Source organism: Microtus oregoni, unplaced genomic scaffold (assembly GCF_018167655.1).
Source record: "Microtus oregoni isolate MIOR12 unplaced genomic scaffold, Mior012 000045F_ref0000178, whole genome shotgun sequence".
NCBI lineage: Eukaryota > Metazoa > Chordata > Mammalia > Rodentia > Cricetidae > Microtus > Microtus oregoni.
In genome coordinates, this window is record NW_024543219.1 from 1,284,791 (window position 1) to 1,301,817 (window position 17,027).

Genomic DNA, 17,027 nt, shown 5'->3' on the forward strand with positions numbered 1-17,027 from the left:
CAGTGCTTCCTGGACCTTAGACGGGGAGGTGAAAATGACTCCTTTAGGGGTGAGCTCACAGCTTTCACTTATTCTCAGCATCTTGGGCAGCCACAAGTCTGCATTCATCGCTGTTCATTGTCAGAGAGGCTTCTCTCTTAAAGGATGGGGGCAACTTTTGTCTATGAGAATACGCATAGGTATGAGAATTCAGACCGCATACTTTGATTTTATGCCCAATCCTGTGTGTATGTGGGAGACTAACAGGAGTGCTTCAGTTAGAACTGAGCACTTCAATAGAACCTGTTAATCTTCATCACCATAAAATGAATAAATAATAAATGAATTAAGAATAAATAAACTTGGGCTGGAGAGATGGCTCAGAGGTTAAGAGCATTGTCTGCTCTTCCAAAGGTCCTGAGTTCAATTTCCAGCAACCACATGGTGGCTCACAACCATCAGTAATGAGGTCTGGTGCCCTCTTCTGGCCTGCAGACATACACACCAACAGAATATTGTATGCATAATAAATAAATAAAAAAATTTAAAAAAAAAAGAATAAATAAACTTATAGAAAGACATGCATAAATTCTTAGGACATTTAATATTGTCTTCTTTTTTCCCTTCAAATCTTGGTAGTCTACAACCCCTTAGTGACTTCCCCTCCTCCTCCTTTCCTTGCCCTCCCCTCCCTTTCTCCTTTCCCCATTTGTCTCTTCCTTCCCTGTCAATTTTTGACCTGTTGACTTACTGTGCAGCTTAACTTGGCCATGAACTCTTGATCTTTGACCTTGGCCTCCCTAGTGCTAGGCTTATGGGAGTGTGTTATCATGCTTGTGGAATTGCTGAGCCACACTGTGGTTTGGTTTGGTAGCAGCTTGGTTTGGTTGTCCTAGGATTCAAACCCAGGCCTTGAGCATGTTAGGAGAGTGCGTTCCACTGGGTTTCACCTCCACTCTGCAAAACAAGCATCCTCAAGAGGAGATGGGATGGTGTCTTCCAGGGAACTGGGAGGATGTGGGGCTCCCAGAACATGGACCTGAAACATCAGTCTGTACATTAAACCAGCATCTTATGCGGACTTCAGTTTGGCCTTCTACTCTCTCGGTGGCTATTAAATGACACCTTTACTGTTGAGCAGATAGATGTGTGTTCTGCATGTCTACAAGAGAAGAGGTGGTATGGCTGCTTTCAAGGTTCTAGTGGATTTACTATTCACGGTTGGGAGATGCGTGCTAAGCCGGTTCAACAGGCAGGTTTCTGGAGGCTTCTTCGGGGGGAACTCACACTTTGAGCCACTGGTGAAACTCATAGTTATCAGTCCCAGCCTTTCTTGTTCTGGGGAGCCAGTGCAGCCAGCAGCTCTTCATGTGCACGGTCAGCATTATAGATGGTCTTTCTCCTGACACCTGGCTGCTAAAGCCCCTGCCACTCTGTTCCCCTCACATTGTAAAATCTCACAATGTGAATTCCACAGCTGGACTACATCCAGATGGGAAGTGTGAACTACCCTGCCTTCTTGGGAGCTTCTCTAAAACCCCACTCCTGCAACCATGGTCCCTGGACCAACAGCACTGGCCTCTCGTGAAAGCTGGATTTGGTGTCTTCGGAGGGACCTAGAATATCTCCTCTGTGCACCAGAGAGACAAGTGTGTACTGAGTTATTTATTTATATAATTTTATAAATAATCATATCCAATGCCACACAGTGATTCTCTCCTAGAGGAATGGGTTGCTGGCCTTGCTCATTCTGCCTCAGGAGAAAACCACTGGCTCTTTTTTCCTGTATCCAGCAATATTTCCTGTTTTTATTGGTGTGAGGAGCACTCCTGTCCTTCCCAGCTCTCCACCTTCGTGGTATGGGCTCCTGAAACATACTCAGAACTCTGCTGAAGTGGAAGGTGTTCAACCTCGAAAGAGTCATTTGCTAGATCCGTATGTATGTGTGTGTACTTGTGTGTGCATGTCTGTGCACTGTGTGCATTTGTCACACAGATGGAATTCTAGGTTCTAATGTATAATCAGGTGCTTTCTATAGTTTTACCTTACTGGTGTGAGCTTTTGTGCTTTGTAAACTGATAATTACTTTCAACTACCAGTTCTTTTTTTTTTCTTTTCTTCCCTCTGGGAACCTTGAAAGTAAGAATGTGTTGTAGTTCTGAATTGTCAGCCTGGCTTTTGCTCTGTTGCTCTGGCCTCAGTTGCTGTCAGGGCCGACAGCAGTTCACAACATCCTGAATATGCTGTCTCTTGGGTTTTGGCCCCTCTGCTTTGGTTCTTCTGGTGTGTGCATTTGGAACCTGCTATACCTTGCATGACTATACTCAACAATAGGTTTAGAACCTTTAGTCTTAGCACTTAAGAGGTGGAGGCAGGAGAATCAAGAATTCAAGGTCACCTTAGCTACAAAGTGAATTTGAGAGTACCCTCACCAACATGAGACCTTGTTTCAACAGCCAACACATAAAAATAAACAATACATAAAAATAACCAAATAAAGGAAATAGTAGGCTTAGGGTCATACTTTCAGAGAGCAGGCCTGGAGTCACTCTGGCTCTCATTTTCTCTTTGGTTCAGTTTACTTCCTTGTTCATTAACTGCTATGTCCTATGATGGGGAACAAACATAGGTAAAGTGCACATTTTCCCTGTTCCAGTAACCTCTTCTGGGGCACAGAGAAATAGTGTCATCCCTCAGTATCCAGTCAGGATTCATTCCAGACCTCCTGAGATATGAAAATCTATGGCTGTTAGTCCTTTCTATAAATGCAATTGCTTGTGCATAGAACCCACACACTTCCTCCCATGCTTTTTTGCATTACATTGAGAGGATGATCAGATTATATCTCAGTGCAATACAAATGCCATGGCACTCATCATTATAGTATGCCTGTTAGAGAATTACAATGGAAAAGCCTGTATTGTTCAGTACAGATACAGTTTCCTTCCAATCTATGAACGCAGAGGACTGATGTCTGAATCAAAGCAGAGGCAACATGATCTGAGAATAACCACTGTGGGTTTGAAGGCAGAAGGGCGCTGTCGAATTTGACTAAATTTAATGGAAGCTAATGATGTAACTGGGATGAGATGAGAGAAAGATCACTCATTAGAAGGCTACAGGGTGAAGGGAGAGGGTGGCCAGGCGAAGCCAAAGTCTGAGCAAAGGACGGGGAATGGAAGCTCTTTAGGTGTGGGTGAATCCACAGCATGTCATGTGCACGGGGCTTCACTGAACTGCTTTTCACATGTGTTACTCTTTGCATGTAGCTCCCAGATGGGGGTAAATGGCCTGATCACCACATGGGAAGGTTGAATGTGCGTATCAGAGTTTGAACTGAAGTCATCTGGGAAGCTTCTCTTATCAGCTGTGCCCTCCTACACAGGACATGCTGTTAGGGGTCGCTTTGTTTAGTGGTCCTTGCTTTGTTCTTTCAGTACGGCCAAGTACAGCGTGTTGACGTTTCTACCTCGATTCTTGTATGAGCAGATTAGGAGAGCTGCTAATGCCTTCTTCCTCTTCATTGCCTTATTACAGGTAATTTTTTAAGTGCTTAAAATTTGCAAATTCAATTACATGTAAAGTGAGATTTCGCAGGAGAGAATGCCTTGAGAAGAGTCGTTACTACAAGAGGAGGGGGAACCCGTTCTCATGGGTCATGCTTTTTATGTTTGCTTTATCTCTTTTTTATTAATACCCATTTATTATATTAGATACTATATCCCATTGTGATATTGTAAACATATGTACCATACATGTATTTTGACCACCACGGTCATATTTTAACCCATTTTCCAAACACGTAAACTACATAATTAGTTTTGAATTAGCAGGCCTTTTGTTGTATAACAGAAATGGACTAGACCAGTGAGAGCAAGGGTTGAGCTCCATGCTTTCCTGGTCCGGGACAATTGTCTATATTCTGTCAATTATGTTTTAAATAAATGCTGACTGGCCAGTAGCCAGGCAGGAAGTATAGGCAGGACAACCAGACGGGAAGTAGAGGCGGGTCAGTGAGAACAGGGGAATTCTGGGGACCTAACGACTGAGGGAACCGGGCAGGAAAGAAACCTCAGACAACATTTTCTGTCTTTGTGGAGACGCCCGTGTGCCACATTCTCTATTGTGTTCTCTTCCAGCAAATTCCAGACGTATCGCCGACCGGACGATACACCACCCTGGTGCCACTGATCATCATTTTAACAATTGCAGGCATCAAAGAGATTGTAGAAGACTTTGTAAGTTTTCAACTCTGCATACTAAAACATGGTGTTACGACATTTGTGGTGTATGTGACTGGGTGACATTACAGGAAACGGCCACGGCTTAAGCAGCTGCTAGTGGAGCGGTAGTGTTTGCTGGGGAGGAAGGTATACTCCAAGAGCCCCAAATGCCTGTGCAGCGGCTCTGAGGCGCTTCTGTGTCCTGGGTCATTTGGTTAGAACCTTGCTGGTGTCTATCGCTGTTAGTTCTTGGATCCTACTTTAGAGTCCTGTATTCAGGTATCAGATGAAACCTTTAGTTAGCACTCTCTCTGCAGGCAGCATTGTGTTTGTTGGGCCTGAAGTAATTCCCCAAGACTCTTCCTCCTAATACCTCCCTCACACCTCTTTGGCTACTACCATGTTGCCATTATCTCTTTCTGTCTCTGTTTTGCATACACACACCCATACACACACTTGACTCCCCCCGCCCCCACATACATATTTCATGGAATACATAGTAAATTAACTTGAGAGTGAAACCTGCTCTTTGTTGTCAGGTTTATAATAGCGAGTCATTGTTTCAGGCTGTCCACAAATAACTGTGAGGAATTTGAAACTTTGAAAGGCTTGTAAATGATTAGAACCAAAAGTCACTTAAGCTCCAAATCGCCATATCTAGATCTAGTCAGCGCCGACAGATGGCGAACCACCCAGCTTAAATCTACAGCATTGGCTTTGTAGGGTTCTTGGCCCCTATCACCTCCCCACCCCCCGATATTACTGCTTTCTATTTCAATTATTCATTTGGAACATTTGGATGTAAGAACCTTTACTTTTTTTCCTGTGACAGAAACGACATAAGGCAGACAGTGCAGTTAACAAGAAGAAAACAATAGGTAAGCTGCCAGCTCATTGCTCTTCTCAGTGTTGATTGAACGATCAGTCCCAGGCTGAAGTAATGCTTGATCGTGGCTATGGACGTTGAGATTAAGTCAGAAACATTATCTATAAAATCTTTAAAGAAATGGGAGCGTGCTAAAATAAGATGTTCGTCTTTATATCAATGGGATTTGTATACTCTGGAAGACAGGATTTCTGTTTCTGTCCCTACAAGTTTCACAGGTTCCCCACCATGGTTTGTTACTTGCTTTCCTCATTATTTTGCTTTTTGTATCACTTCAGTATTTTGTTGCTATTGTTGCTCCTATTGGAATTATGTAACACCAGGCCTTTCTTTTCCTAGCTAAGCATAAATTTGGTTTGCTTACGTGCACACAGAAGCTCTTATCTTGTAGCGGGACACATATGGAGGCCCATGTTGGCATGGTTGGTCATCTACCATTCTACCAAGGATGTGATTTGATAGAATTAATAAGTGCAAGCTTCCCAGAAGCCTTTTGGGTTTGTAGAAAGCTGGCATTTTATTTTGAGTCTTGACAGTGTTAACCAGTGCCTTGTTTCTTCTCTTACAGTGTTAAGAAATGGTATGTGGCATACCATTGTGTGGAAAGAGGTAAGAACCAATTTTAAAGATAATGCCAGAAAGTATTGATTTGGAGACTTGTCGCAAATTGCCGACGTTGATGTGCAATATAAAATTTGCTCTAAGGCCCAGGTCATGACCACTTTGTAAGAGTTTTCTCGTGTAGTCTGCTTTCCTGTGAGAACCGACATGCGCTTCCTTCTTTCTGGCCTCTTCTATAAGGACGTAATAATGTTCAAGCTGTGACCATTGTTATTCCCCGAGGAGAGTTTCAGAACTTCATAGCTCTTCTAGTTTGAAAATCCCATGTGAGAAACACCCCCCACCCTGCCTCCTGTCTCCTCTTCAGCTAAATTCAAATGTTTAGAGCTGTTGTCTTTTAACTTCCGAGAGTCTCACTTCAGATGTGTTTGGTGGAAAGATATCTGAGCGCCAGCAGGTTTTCCAGGCAGGGTGTGGAGCCAGTTGCTGCTTTTATCCTTACAGTGGTAGCAAGGGTGGTTTTCCTTCATGCTGATGGCAGTGGGAGGGTTCCATTCAGGGAGGAAAGACGTTGTTAGTTGTCAGCTGAAATCAACTGTGCTGTCTTGGTGTTTTGTACCTGAAAAGCCAGCTATTCGTCTATCTTAGCTGGGTTCTGTTGGTGGACACACAGTATTGAGTTTGGAGATGCTGTTCATCATTCTGACGTTCAAAACTGATGGCTTTGTTTGTTTTTTAAGAGAAAACAATGTTTTAGAAAGGCAACTTCAAGTATTGTTTCTTGCTTAAATAGATCTAAGTTCCAGCAAGTGCCTCCTGTAACCCTTGTGTGGGAAACAATGTTGCCAGTTTGCCCACAGCACCCCCTGTGGTATTCATTTGATTTTACCAGTTTATGAGAACCATCTACCCTTTCCAGAAAGCTCCCCTTTGTAGTGTTGTGGAACACTGTAATCCTTGTGGTCTCCTGGGGTTCCTGAACTTTGGTAGTCCAGTGTGATGGTTCTTGGTCAAAAGGCAGAATTTCCGGGGGAGATCTGGTACCTGCCAGTGGGAAGTGGAGAATACTCATACATAGCTCCTCCTTTCCCCAGGAATCTTCTGGTTGCTCCAGCCTCAGAAAGGCACAAACAGTGGCCAGATAAAAAATGACTTGCGTCCAAGTGTCTTGACACCACTTGAAGTAGTAGCGGGACCTGAGGGGTGGTCATTGATTTCTGAATCCAAGAGCTGGTGGCCTCATGGACACCTGAAGTTCCTTCCTCCTCCCACATGATGCTTGGAATGTCACCCCTTGTTATAGGCCTGGCAGGATAGACTGTGATTTCAATTTTCAGTGCATTATGGTGAGCCGTCTTAAGTGGGTCTGTTAGCAGAGGCCCGAGACTGTCAGGCATGGAGATCATACTGGAGTGTTCTTGTGGAGTTGCCCTCAACCAGCAGGTACTCAGCACTGGTCAAGCACACATGCACCCTATGCCCAGAATATAGGGGCCCTGGAGCTGCTGTTTTAAGTTCACAGTGAGGCTACTGCTGTCTACGTGGGCAGCTCACTGTAGCGCAGTGCCCCTGGCTAACTTGGCAGGGGTCATGAAAAGATGTTCAAGGCAGAGGGTAGGAAACGCCCAGGTGTCCTGGAGAGCCACACAGAGCTGTGCTCCCCTGAATGTGTTCCATTTCTAACAGCAGCCCCTGGGTTTTGCCCGACTCTGGGAATCTCAGAGAGGAAGATCTCATTAGTGGGATCAACTCAGAAGGGTGCTTTAGCTGTGTCTAGTTGAGAGACAGGAGGAGCCTTCTGAGGTTGCAGTGAATCCAAGGGCCCAGAACAGCTTGCTCACTATGCTAATTCTTTCAGCGAATACCACACACACCTGGAATAGTTGGTCATGTGTTAGGACATCCACAGAGAAGACCATCTCCAGGTTAGGAGTTGGCAGCTTCTTATTGTAGTTGGAACCTCTTAGCACCCAGTTCCTGGGACGTGAGTGTCCTTTGGAGAAGAGTGAACACTATCTTGCTTGTCCTCATGTTTTGAATCAGGGAAAGAGAATCCAATTCTTTTTTTTTGTTTTTGTTTTTGTTTTTTTGTTTTTTTTTTTTGTTTTTTTTTTTGTTGTTGTTGTTGTTTTTTTGAGACAGGGTTTCTCTGTGGTTTTGGAGACTGTCCTGGAACTAGCACTTGTAGACCAGGCTGGTCTCGAACTAATTCTTTTAAAAAGACTAATTTTTCTTTCTAGTTTTTTTTTAATCAATTGCTCCTTTTTCTAAACTGTTTATGCAATATATTTTTACTTAAAAACATCTTCAGTGTGCATGAGCGATCCCGTGTTTGCTCTATGTTATTAGGAATCAGCTTTGGTTTGTGCTTTCTTCTGCCTTCAGAATGCATACTGACTTGTGATCTGATGCTAATTTCAAGTGACCCGGGGTTTGGGTTTTAATGTTTGCTGTTCTGGCCTTTGATAAGCATTCTTCTGTACCTGTAGGATAGTTGTTTAAACACCTCCCATTTCCTGACAGAAAATCAGTGGGTTTAGTAGTGGTGGTGGTATTAGAGATGGAACTGGGCCTTGTGCATTCTGGGTAATTGCTCTTACCACTGACTCACCTCCATCGCCCAAAAGAAAGTTCCATGGCACCTGCTGGTCTATATGATCCAGTTGGTTCCACAAGGGTGGCTTTTGAGATTCATTATGAGTAGACTAGGAGCAGAAGCCTCCGTGCTTCTTCTCTCCTCTCACCTATTAGTGCACTAGGAATTATTTCCCATGTCATCAGTGAATTCTGCTGGCTTTGACCTCCACGCCGACACAGTCCGTTAAGCTATACCCAACCCCCTTAGGGAGTCTCTGCTTATCCTGTACCTGTACCGTGCCTAAAGCCATGGAGCTGTGTTCACTTCTTAACCTCAATGAGTGGAGGTGGCTCAGTAGGGACAGGTGCTTACTGCCAGCCCGTGTTCCATGCCTAGGACCCTCACGGTGCAAGGAGATAACCCCTGGGGATTGATTGTCCTCTGACCTCCACATGTGTGTGGTGGCATATATGCTCATGCTCACTCAGGTCTCTCTGTCTCTGCCTGCCTGCCTGTCGTCTGTCTCACAGGAAAACACATGAATAAGTAAAATAGAAAACAGCAGCCAAAAATCCAAAGTGAAAGATGAGGACCTGAAGTTTTAGTGAACTTATTGTGCACACAGCTACCATTCTGCACATGCCACAACATTAATGTATATACACACACACACACACACACACACACATACATGCTGGCTTTTAAAAAACTAAGTATCGTGTGCTACCCATCCGAAGGTGTTGCTCAATTTCAAAGTGAGGGTCCCGGAGCCTGTTAGAATGCACTTCCCGTGGAGGATGCAGTTGGTTACCCTCTAACGGGTGCACTGCGCTAGTGTCCCCTCAGTTCTAAACCGTGGCTGTATGGAGAAATAGCCCAGTACGCTATTTCTGTACTTGCCATGGAATATTGACAGCCTGAGTTTAGACCCCAAAAACCCATGTCAAAGCCAGATGTAGCAGCGTGTGTCTGAGATCCCAATCAGAGCAGACATGGCAGCGTGCGTCTGAGATCCCAGAGCTCCCATAAGGAGATGGGCCGCAGAAACAGAAGAATCTGTCAGAAGCTGTGGGCTCCCTGGCTTGGACTGTGCAGCGTAGTGAGTGGCAAACAGTAAGGAATGTCCTGTCTCAAAAACAAGATGGAAGGTGAGGACTGGAGCCTGAGGTTGTCCTTTGACCTTCTTGCAGAGACCATGGAATGCACACAAGCCAATAATACATATTTACAAAATAACTAATGTCTGTAACACTCCAGTTATGTGACCTTTGTCAGTTATTTTGCCTTTGGGCTCAGTTTCTCCCTTTGCGGTGCAGGAGAACTTAGTTCCCTGACTTAGTTGATCCCATCAGCAGTCCCGTGAGATGTGTGCTGCTGAGGGGACCTAGAGAGGGACTCAATCCAGCTGCACAGGCCAGCTTCAGTGCCACATCTATAACCCCTCTACCACGAGCAACTGTTGAAACGTTTGAGTATATGAGACAGTGGATAATTGGAAGAAAACGTGTTCTTCATACTTGTCTATCTCTTCCTTCCTCCCTCCTTCCTTCCCTCCCTTTTTTCCTTCTTTCCCTTTCTTCCTTCCTTCCTTCCTTCCTTCCTTCCTTCCTTTCTCTTTATTCCATCCTTTTCAGGAAACGGCTGGGCCTGGAGGGTTGGCTCAGTGATTGAGTGAGAACAACATACATCTACCTGTAACTTCAGCCCCAGGGACTCTGACACCCTTTTCTCCACAGGCACCTACATTTTGGTACATATATATGTGCACATAGACACCGAGACAGACAGACAGACACACAGAAGCTATTATTAAAACTAAAAAAAATGCAGTATGGTCATTTCTCAGTGTCTGTAGGGACAATGTCAAAGAGTGTGTGTGTGTGTGTGTGTGTGTGTGTGTGTGTGTGTGTATGGTAGAGAAACAGTGCACAGAACGTTCATATGATGTCCTCCCACAAATATAAAACCTCTAGATTACAGGAAACCCAATGCAATGGAAACACCATGGGAACATTTCTGTGGTGCACAGCTTAGGGGACAATGCCAGGGAAATAGTCAGCACACAGGCAGCTTCTGCTTTCATTTGCTAATGTCGATGCTTATATTTTATTCCTTTGTTTGGTTTTGTTTTTTTGAGGCAAGGTTTTGCTGTGCAACTCAGGCTGGCCTTAAATCTACAAACTCTGGGACCCTGGGTGTGCACCACCACTCCAGGGCAGGTGCGCTGGGACACTGGGTGTGCACCACCACTCCAGGGCAGATGCGCTGTGACCCTGGGTGTACACCACCACTCCAGGGCAGATGCGCTGGGATCCTGGGTGTACACCACCACTCCAGGGCAGATGCGCTGGGACCCTGGGTGTGCACCACCACTCCAGGGCAGATGTGCTGGGATCCTGGGCGTGCACCACCACTCCAGGGCAGATGTGCTGGGATCCTGGGTGTGCACCACCACTCCAGGGCAGATGCACTTGGCTTGGCAAATATTTTGCATTTATAGCTGGCTAAACTCACAGATGTGGAGCTTGTGGGTAGGAGGCCAGCTGTGGTGCAGTAAAAGCATCTGTCCTGTGTTCTTGTCGGGTGTGGCTTAGTTAGAGACTAACTTTTCTTCTTCACGTATTTAACCGCCCTTATTACATGTGTGCTTTCTTTGCTTCCTTGTCTTCGGCCCTGGTCTCTAGGTGGCAGTGGGAGACATCGTGAAGGTCCTCAATGGGCAATATCTTCCAGCAGACATGGTCCTGTTCTCCTCCAGGTCAGGTGTGCCAGTGGGCACAGGTTTCGAAACGAACGTTAAGGACAATAAAGTACTAAATGAACTGCAGAAATCTTGATTCATCTGTTCTCTTCTAGCCCCTGAGTTTTCCTCCCACAAGCCTGACCTCATTTATGAGCTGAGCATCCCTAATGAACTATAGTTTTGGATTTGGGGAGCATTTTGGATTTCAGATGTTGAGATCTGAGATGTTCAGTTGTTACGCAAGTGTATGCAAACATTTGCAAACCGGAAGCAGTGGAAGTCGGGAGTATATCTAGCCTCAAGCGTTTGGCTAAGTTAGGGATCCTCAGCCTGGAGCTTTGTCAACTGCCTTCCCTGTTGTGAGCCTTGGCTGGTGCTTTTTGGTTTCGCTTAGTTTTGTCCCCTCTTCATCTCATTAGGTTTTTAGAACCCCTTTGCTGGTATTCATGGCTTTAGCTCTAGGGTACCTCACTGGTCAAGACACGGATTAAAGGGACTGAGTGTTCAGTGACCCCGGGAGGCAGCATGGCTGAGACCTCAGCCCTTTCTTGGTCAGTCCAGCCAGCTGTCTGTCTTCTAGCTCTTAGCGTTGCCTGGGAACAACTGTTCTAGAACCTGAGGCGTTTTCTCAGCGTAGACACAACCCAGAGGAGGCCCTGCTCTTCACTCTTGCCCCAAACAGTTGCTGATCTCTGGGTAGTGTTGTCCTAGAAACAGTCATCACCACACAGGGATGGGCGGAGCTGGGTATTATTACCCTTGGCTTTCAAACAGTTATAACCACACAGGGATGTGTGGAGCTGGGTCTTGCCACCCTTGGCCTTCTTGGCTCTATATGTGGAACACACACAGCAAAGAAAGAAAGCCAAATCCAGGGTAACCAAGAACTTCTGTTCTTGAGTTCAAGGTTATAGGATGCATTGTTAAGACTCTAACCCTGCTATTTATACGCCACTGGGAAGTGCAGGTGTTTAAGCAGTTTGCATTTTCTTGGAATTCAGCCACGTTTCTTGTGTAGGATTTGTCTTGCATTGGAAACCAAGGGATAAAAGGTTTAAAGATAGGACCCAAACCAATGGAGGGGGAAAGAGCCATAAGCAAGAGGTGCGACTCATTGGCCCTATTCAATAGTGACGAGAAAACTATTAGAATATAAGTCAGTTGGCAGTTTGGCCAGGAAACTTGTCTGTGACCTCAGGTAAGCTGGCTCACCATAGATGGTTTATCGCACCAACAATAGCTTTGGGTGCTCCTTGTTTCTGCGTGGGTGTTCTCTGTGAGTAGCCTTTAACCTCTGACACCTTTCATATTAGTATGTGGAAAACCCAGGCACAGAGAGCTTAAATACCATTCCAAAGTCATATGGCCCCTAAAAGTAGCATCAGGAGGCTTAAACTCAGCCCCCGGATTCCACATCAGAGGTTTCGTGAGCTGAGGCTTTGTGGAGAAGATTGTACTAACCTTGGCTTTTCCCCTTCCTCATAGTGAGCCTCAGGGGATGTGCTATGTTGAAACTGCTAACCTGGATGGAGAGACGAACCTTAAAATACGACAGGTAAAGTTACTTCGTGACTCACGTTGTTACAGGAGGTCAGGCTGTAAATATATATATATGATACAAATATCCCCCACGCACTTTGTGGAGAAAACGTTGTTCGGCTGTGAACCTTACATGGTAAACCCTCCTGGAAGCTCAAGAAGTCTGTGCCTCAGGTTAGGAGGGAAGGAAACTCAGAAAAGTGAGATTCTTCAGCTCAGTGGGTCACGACTCATTTAAATCTTCCTAAGCTCTGCCCACTCCTTTCAGGAGTTTCTGAACCCTGAACTATTCCTACTACTCTTCCTGTAAGCTGCTGGGGTTCACCTGTGAAAATGTTTCACTAACATCTTGACCATCCCTCCCCCGCAAACCCTATAAACCATGTAAAACAAAGGGTTCAAGTCTTTGTGTTCATTTTAAGGACACTCAGGATACTGGCCAGGCTCCCAGGGATCTGCATATCTGAAAAGCTAGAACGTATCTGAAAGATGTTTAAAAACATTTCGATGCCACAGTTGGGAGGCTAGTAGGGGTGTCCAGGCCAGACCTGGGCTCTCTGACTGAAAAGGGGGCTGAAAAATACAGAGTAACACGCGAGGGAAGTTTAGCTATAGATTCTCTAGTCGTGAAGATCTCTGGATGGGCCACCACCTGTACAGTGCCCTTGGTCAAGTTAGCCCTGCTTGGGCTGCGAAACCATTGTTCCAAAGCCAGAAGAGGAAGTTGCTTGGAAGGAAAAGACATCCTAGGAGAAACTGATAGAACCAAGCCTTATGGTACAGGGAGGAATTGGGGGAGGAGAAAAACAGGTCAAATATACCAAATGAAATTTTGTTTTTCAGGAAAATAAAGGACCTTATGTCACAGAAGTAAATTCAGCACAAAATAGATATAAATTAAAAAAACATTCTTAGCACATGTTGTATTGAAATATTTTAAAAAAGTCTTTTGTGAATAAGAATATTAAGCATTTAAATGAATTTTGTGAATAAAAAGTACTAGGTACTTAAGACCCTTGAGGGATTTTTCTTTTTATGTTTTTTTTTCCTGCTTCCTAAAACTGAATTTAATAATTCTGTCCTTGTATCTTTCTTTTTTCTATGGTATAAATTTTATTCTGCTTGAAGAAGCATTGATGAAGTTTGTCAAACTATTTTGATAGGAAATTTCAGACTAAAGTGCTGAAAGTTTTAAGTGTAGCAAGCAGTGTATGCTATAGAATATTATATATCATAGAATATTAAAGGACCCTCTGAGTATCTGAGCAGCAGTGGTATATACTATAGAATATTATATATTATAGAATATTAAAGGACCCTCTGAGGATCTGAGCAGCAGTGGTATATACTATAGAATATTATATATTATAGAATATTAAAGGACCTTCTGACTGTCTGAGCAGCAGTGCAGGGCATTGGTATCACTGCTCCCTGTCCTATGTTTCAGTACCTAGACTATTATTTAAATATGGAGGTTTCTAGCAAGGGTCGGGGCTTCCTCTTCTGCACCGTTGAAATCGTGGCATTTTGTGTCCAACTGTTTGCAGCTTTGGGGTGGGGGCGATGGCTTATTATGTCCCTGTGACTGGCAGACCATCGTGCTGTCTCTTAAACACGGATGGCACTGTTTGATCTTCTCTGTGGGCTTGTCGCTCCGTTTCAGGGCCTGAGCCACACGGCCGACATGCAGACCAGGGAGGTGCTGATGAAGCTGACGGGAAGGATAGAATGTGAAGGGCCCAATCGCCACCTCTACGACTTCACTGGCAACTTGCACTTGGATGGGAAGAGGTCCGAATCGCCTTCTCTTAATGATTTTTCTCTCTCCTCTCTCCCTCCTCCTTTTTAATGTGGTCAAGAATTCCTGGAGCTTTGAAGAATCCTAGTTTCATAGTATTTGAAAATAGTGAGATTTCTTCATGCTTAGCTCATTTCTGAGAGACTGACACACTGTTTAGATCCATTTAAAACTTCCCGTGCATTGAAGGACAGAAGAGATTTTTAAAAGGAAGCAAACCAAAGACCTCACACGGGGTTCATAGACAGGGGCTCATTCTTTCTTGCTTGTGACTGCTGAGGCCAAGCAGTTCAAGTTGCCTTAAATGATACTGTGGATGTGTACTCAGCTTATGACAGATGCATAGAGGCAGATGCAGTTTCTTGTTAGCTTTCCTCTAAAAGCGTTGTTTCTATAGTTATTAATTTATTGTGTGGTGCTGTGCATTGCAGCTGGGCCTGGCACATGCTAGAGCAACACTTCACCAGCGAGCCTCACTGCAGCTCTGCTTGGCTTTAGAAAGCTGAGTGAAACGGGGCTGTGAGTACGGCACAGGCACAGGCAGTGAGATGCCTGTTCTGCATGATGAGGACCTTAGTTTGACTCCCAGACTACATCCAAGCGACCCCAGTGCTGGGGACGTGCAGATTGCCTGTTGCCTGAAGCCCATTGGTTAGCCAGCTGGATCAGTGAGAGTGAGAGGCTCTGTCTTGAAATCAAGGTGGAAAGATGAATGATGTTGACCTCTGGCGTACGCACATGAATGTAGACATCATACACACACACACACACACACACACACACACACACACACAAGTTGAATGATTTACTGTTTGAAGTTATGTTTCATTGTGATGTTGACATGTAGTCTGCTTGCTGATACTCCATAGTCCACTGTCTGAGCTCTTCCCCATACTTTGAATAGATTCTTAGCTGTGGAGGATTGGGGGTGGACAGGAATCTACAGGGGCTCAAAGCGATAAGCAAGGGTAAGGCTGCTTCTCGGTTGACATTTCCCGTCCAGCCATCCAGCATCTTCCCTTCTGTAGAGCATCCCTCAGATGCTCGTCTGCTCACTACAACATTTACTGCTGTTTTTTTTCTTTCATAATCTATAAAGTAAATTGAATTTCAGAAATGAGTAAACTCATGGCTTTTAGCATTCCCTTTTTCAGTATTCATAACAGGATTATGAGACATAATCTTCTCTGATATTTTATAGGAAAAAAGTTCAATTCTATTCTACAGCAAAGAATGAATGAAGCAGGCATTTGGGGTGGAATAAGTAGATTAAACAAAGAATAAATTCACAGATTTGACTTTGGTTTATTGTAGGCTTATGTAAAGGAAAATACATAATTATTGGACAGATTATCAAAAAGTACAAATGTTTTTCTTATTTTTTTTCAGCTCTGTTGCCCTCGGGCCAGATCAGATCTTACTAAGAGGCACCCAGCTCAGGAACACTCAGTGGGTCTTTGGTGTTGTGGTATATACCGGCCATGATAGCAAGCTCATGCAGGTAAAATGTTTCTGTGGAAATCTCTGCCATCTTTGCTTGCCTTATTGTTTGGTTCACCCTTATTCTCCGCTCTCTTTGAGGGTGGAGAATAAAGGCAAGTATGAGGCTGGAATTTACCCAAGAACGTAAACTCTGGGGAAAATGACAGTTTCATCTCCTTATGCGATTCCTTCTGACCCTTGTTCATCGCATTCTTGGCCACAGTCTCTCTGGAAAGAAGTGGTCTTTGTTGTCTAGGTTCAAGTGGGACAGCTGACTCTAACTCTGCCTTCTGGGTGTAAGGAGGCTTAGTAACCCTTCGAGAACTGCTCCATTTGTCCTCTGACTCCCACTAATTAGGATGTTATAGTAAACTCTTACTATATGAATTCTAGATCATTTCAAAGAAAAAGACTTTGAACTAATGCTTATTCTTAGTATACCAAAGAAGCAGTATTAATTTAAAAGAATTTTTCTTTCTCACTGTTAATGCTTTTTCTTAAATTTTCATTTATAGATTCACAGCCCATATTTATACTTGACATATTTGGACAAATATCTTCTATATAATACATAACTACATAACTTCTACATAAGTCTCTGGATCATCTCTTACATTCCTCTGATATATGCTGGCTTTTGTTGTGTGCCACTATTCCTGGACAGATGTGGACAAACCTCTGCTCACCTCTGACGGGGAACTATGACAAACCTAAGTACAGCTACCACCAAAGTCCAACTTGGCGAATCAGTGCATTTATTGGGGTCACCCATAGGAATATGGAGGAAGGGTTACTTAGAGGAGCAGAACTGACTCAAAGATAGCTACATCCACCAGAGTCCACCTGGTGTAGGAGTTCCTTCTGTTTGTGTGTTGCTTTCATTGGTTAATGAATAAAGAAACTGCTTTGGCTTAGTTGATAGGACAGAACTTAGGTAGGTGGGGAAGACAGAACTGAATGCTGGGAGAGAGAAAGGCAGAGTCAGAGAGCCACCATGGAGCCACCAGGTCAGACATGCTGAATCTTTCCCTGTAAGCCACCACCTCGTGGTGACATACAGATTAATAATAGAAACGGGTTAAGTCAAGATGTGAGAGTTAGCCAATAAGAGGCTAGAGCTAATGGGCCAAGCAGTAATTTAATTAATACAGTTTCTGTGTGGTTATTTCCGGTGTAAGCTAGCCGGGTGGCTGTGAAAGACAAGCAGGCCCTCTCCGTACAACACCCACCCAGCACTG

The 17,027-nt window shown here is 44.4% G+C and overlaps 1 protein-coding gene across 3 annotated transcripts in view; it reads left to right on the forward strand.

The window, feature by feature from the left end:
• Atp8a2 (ATPase phospholipid transporting 8A2) overlaps positions 1-17,027 on the forward strand; it is a 537,082-nt gene that overhangs the window by 122,482 nt on the left and 397,573 nt on the right. For all 3 annotated transcript variants that reach the window (XM_041633810.1, XM_041633811.1, XM_041633812.1), the window contains exons 3-10: positions 3,417-3,516; positions 4,119-4,217; positions 5,035-5,080; positions 5,657-5,697; positions 10,912-10,985; positions 12,456-12,525; positions 14,173-14,300; positions 15,697-15,808. In XM_041633810.1, coding sequence (XP_041489744.1) covers positions 3,417-3,516; positions 4,119-4,217; positions 5,035-5,080; positions 5,657-5,697; positions 10,912-10,985; positions 12,456-12,525; positions 14,173-14,300; positions 15,697-15,808 — 670 coding nt within the window. The remainder of the gene's footprint in view (positions 1-3,416; positions 3,517-4,118; positions 4,218-5,034; positions 5,081-5,656; positions 5,698-10,911; positions 10,986-12,455; positions 12,526-14,172; positions 14,301-15,696; positions 15,809-17,027) is intronic.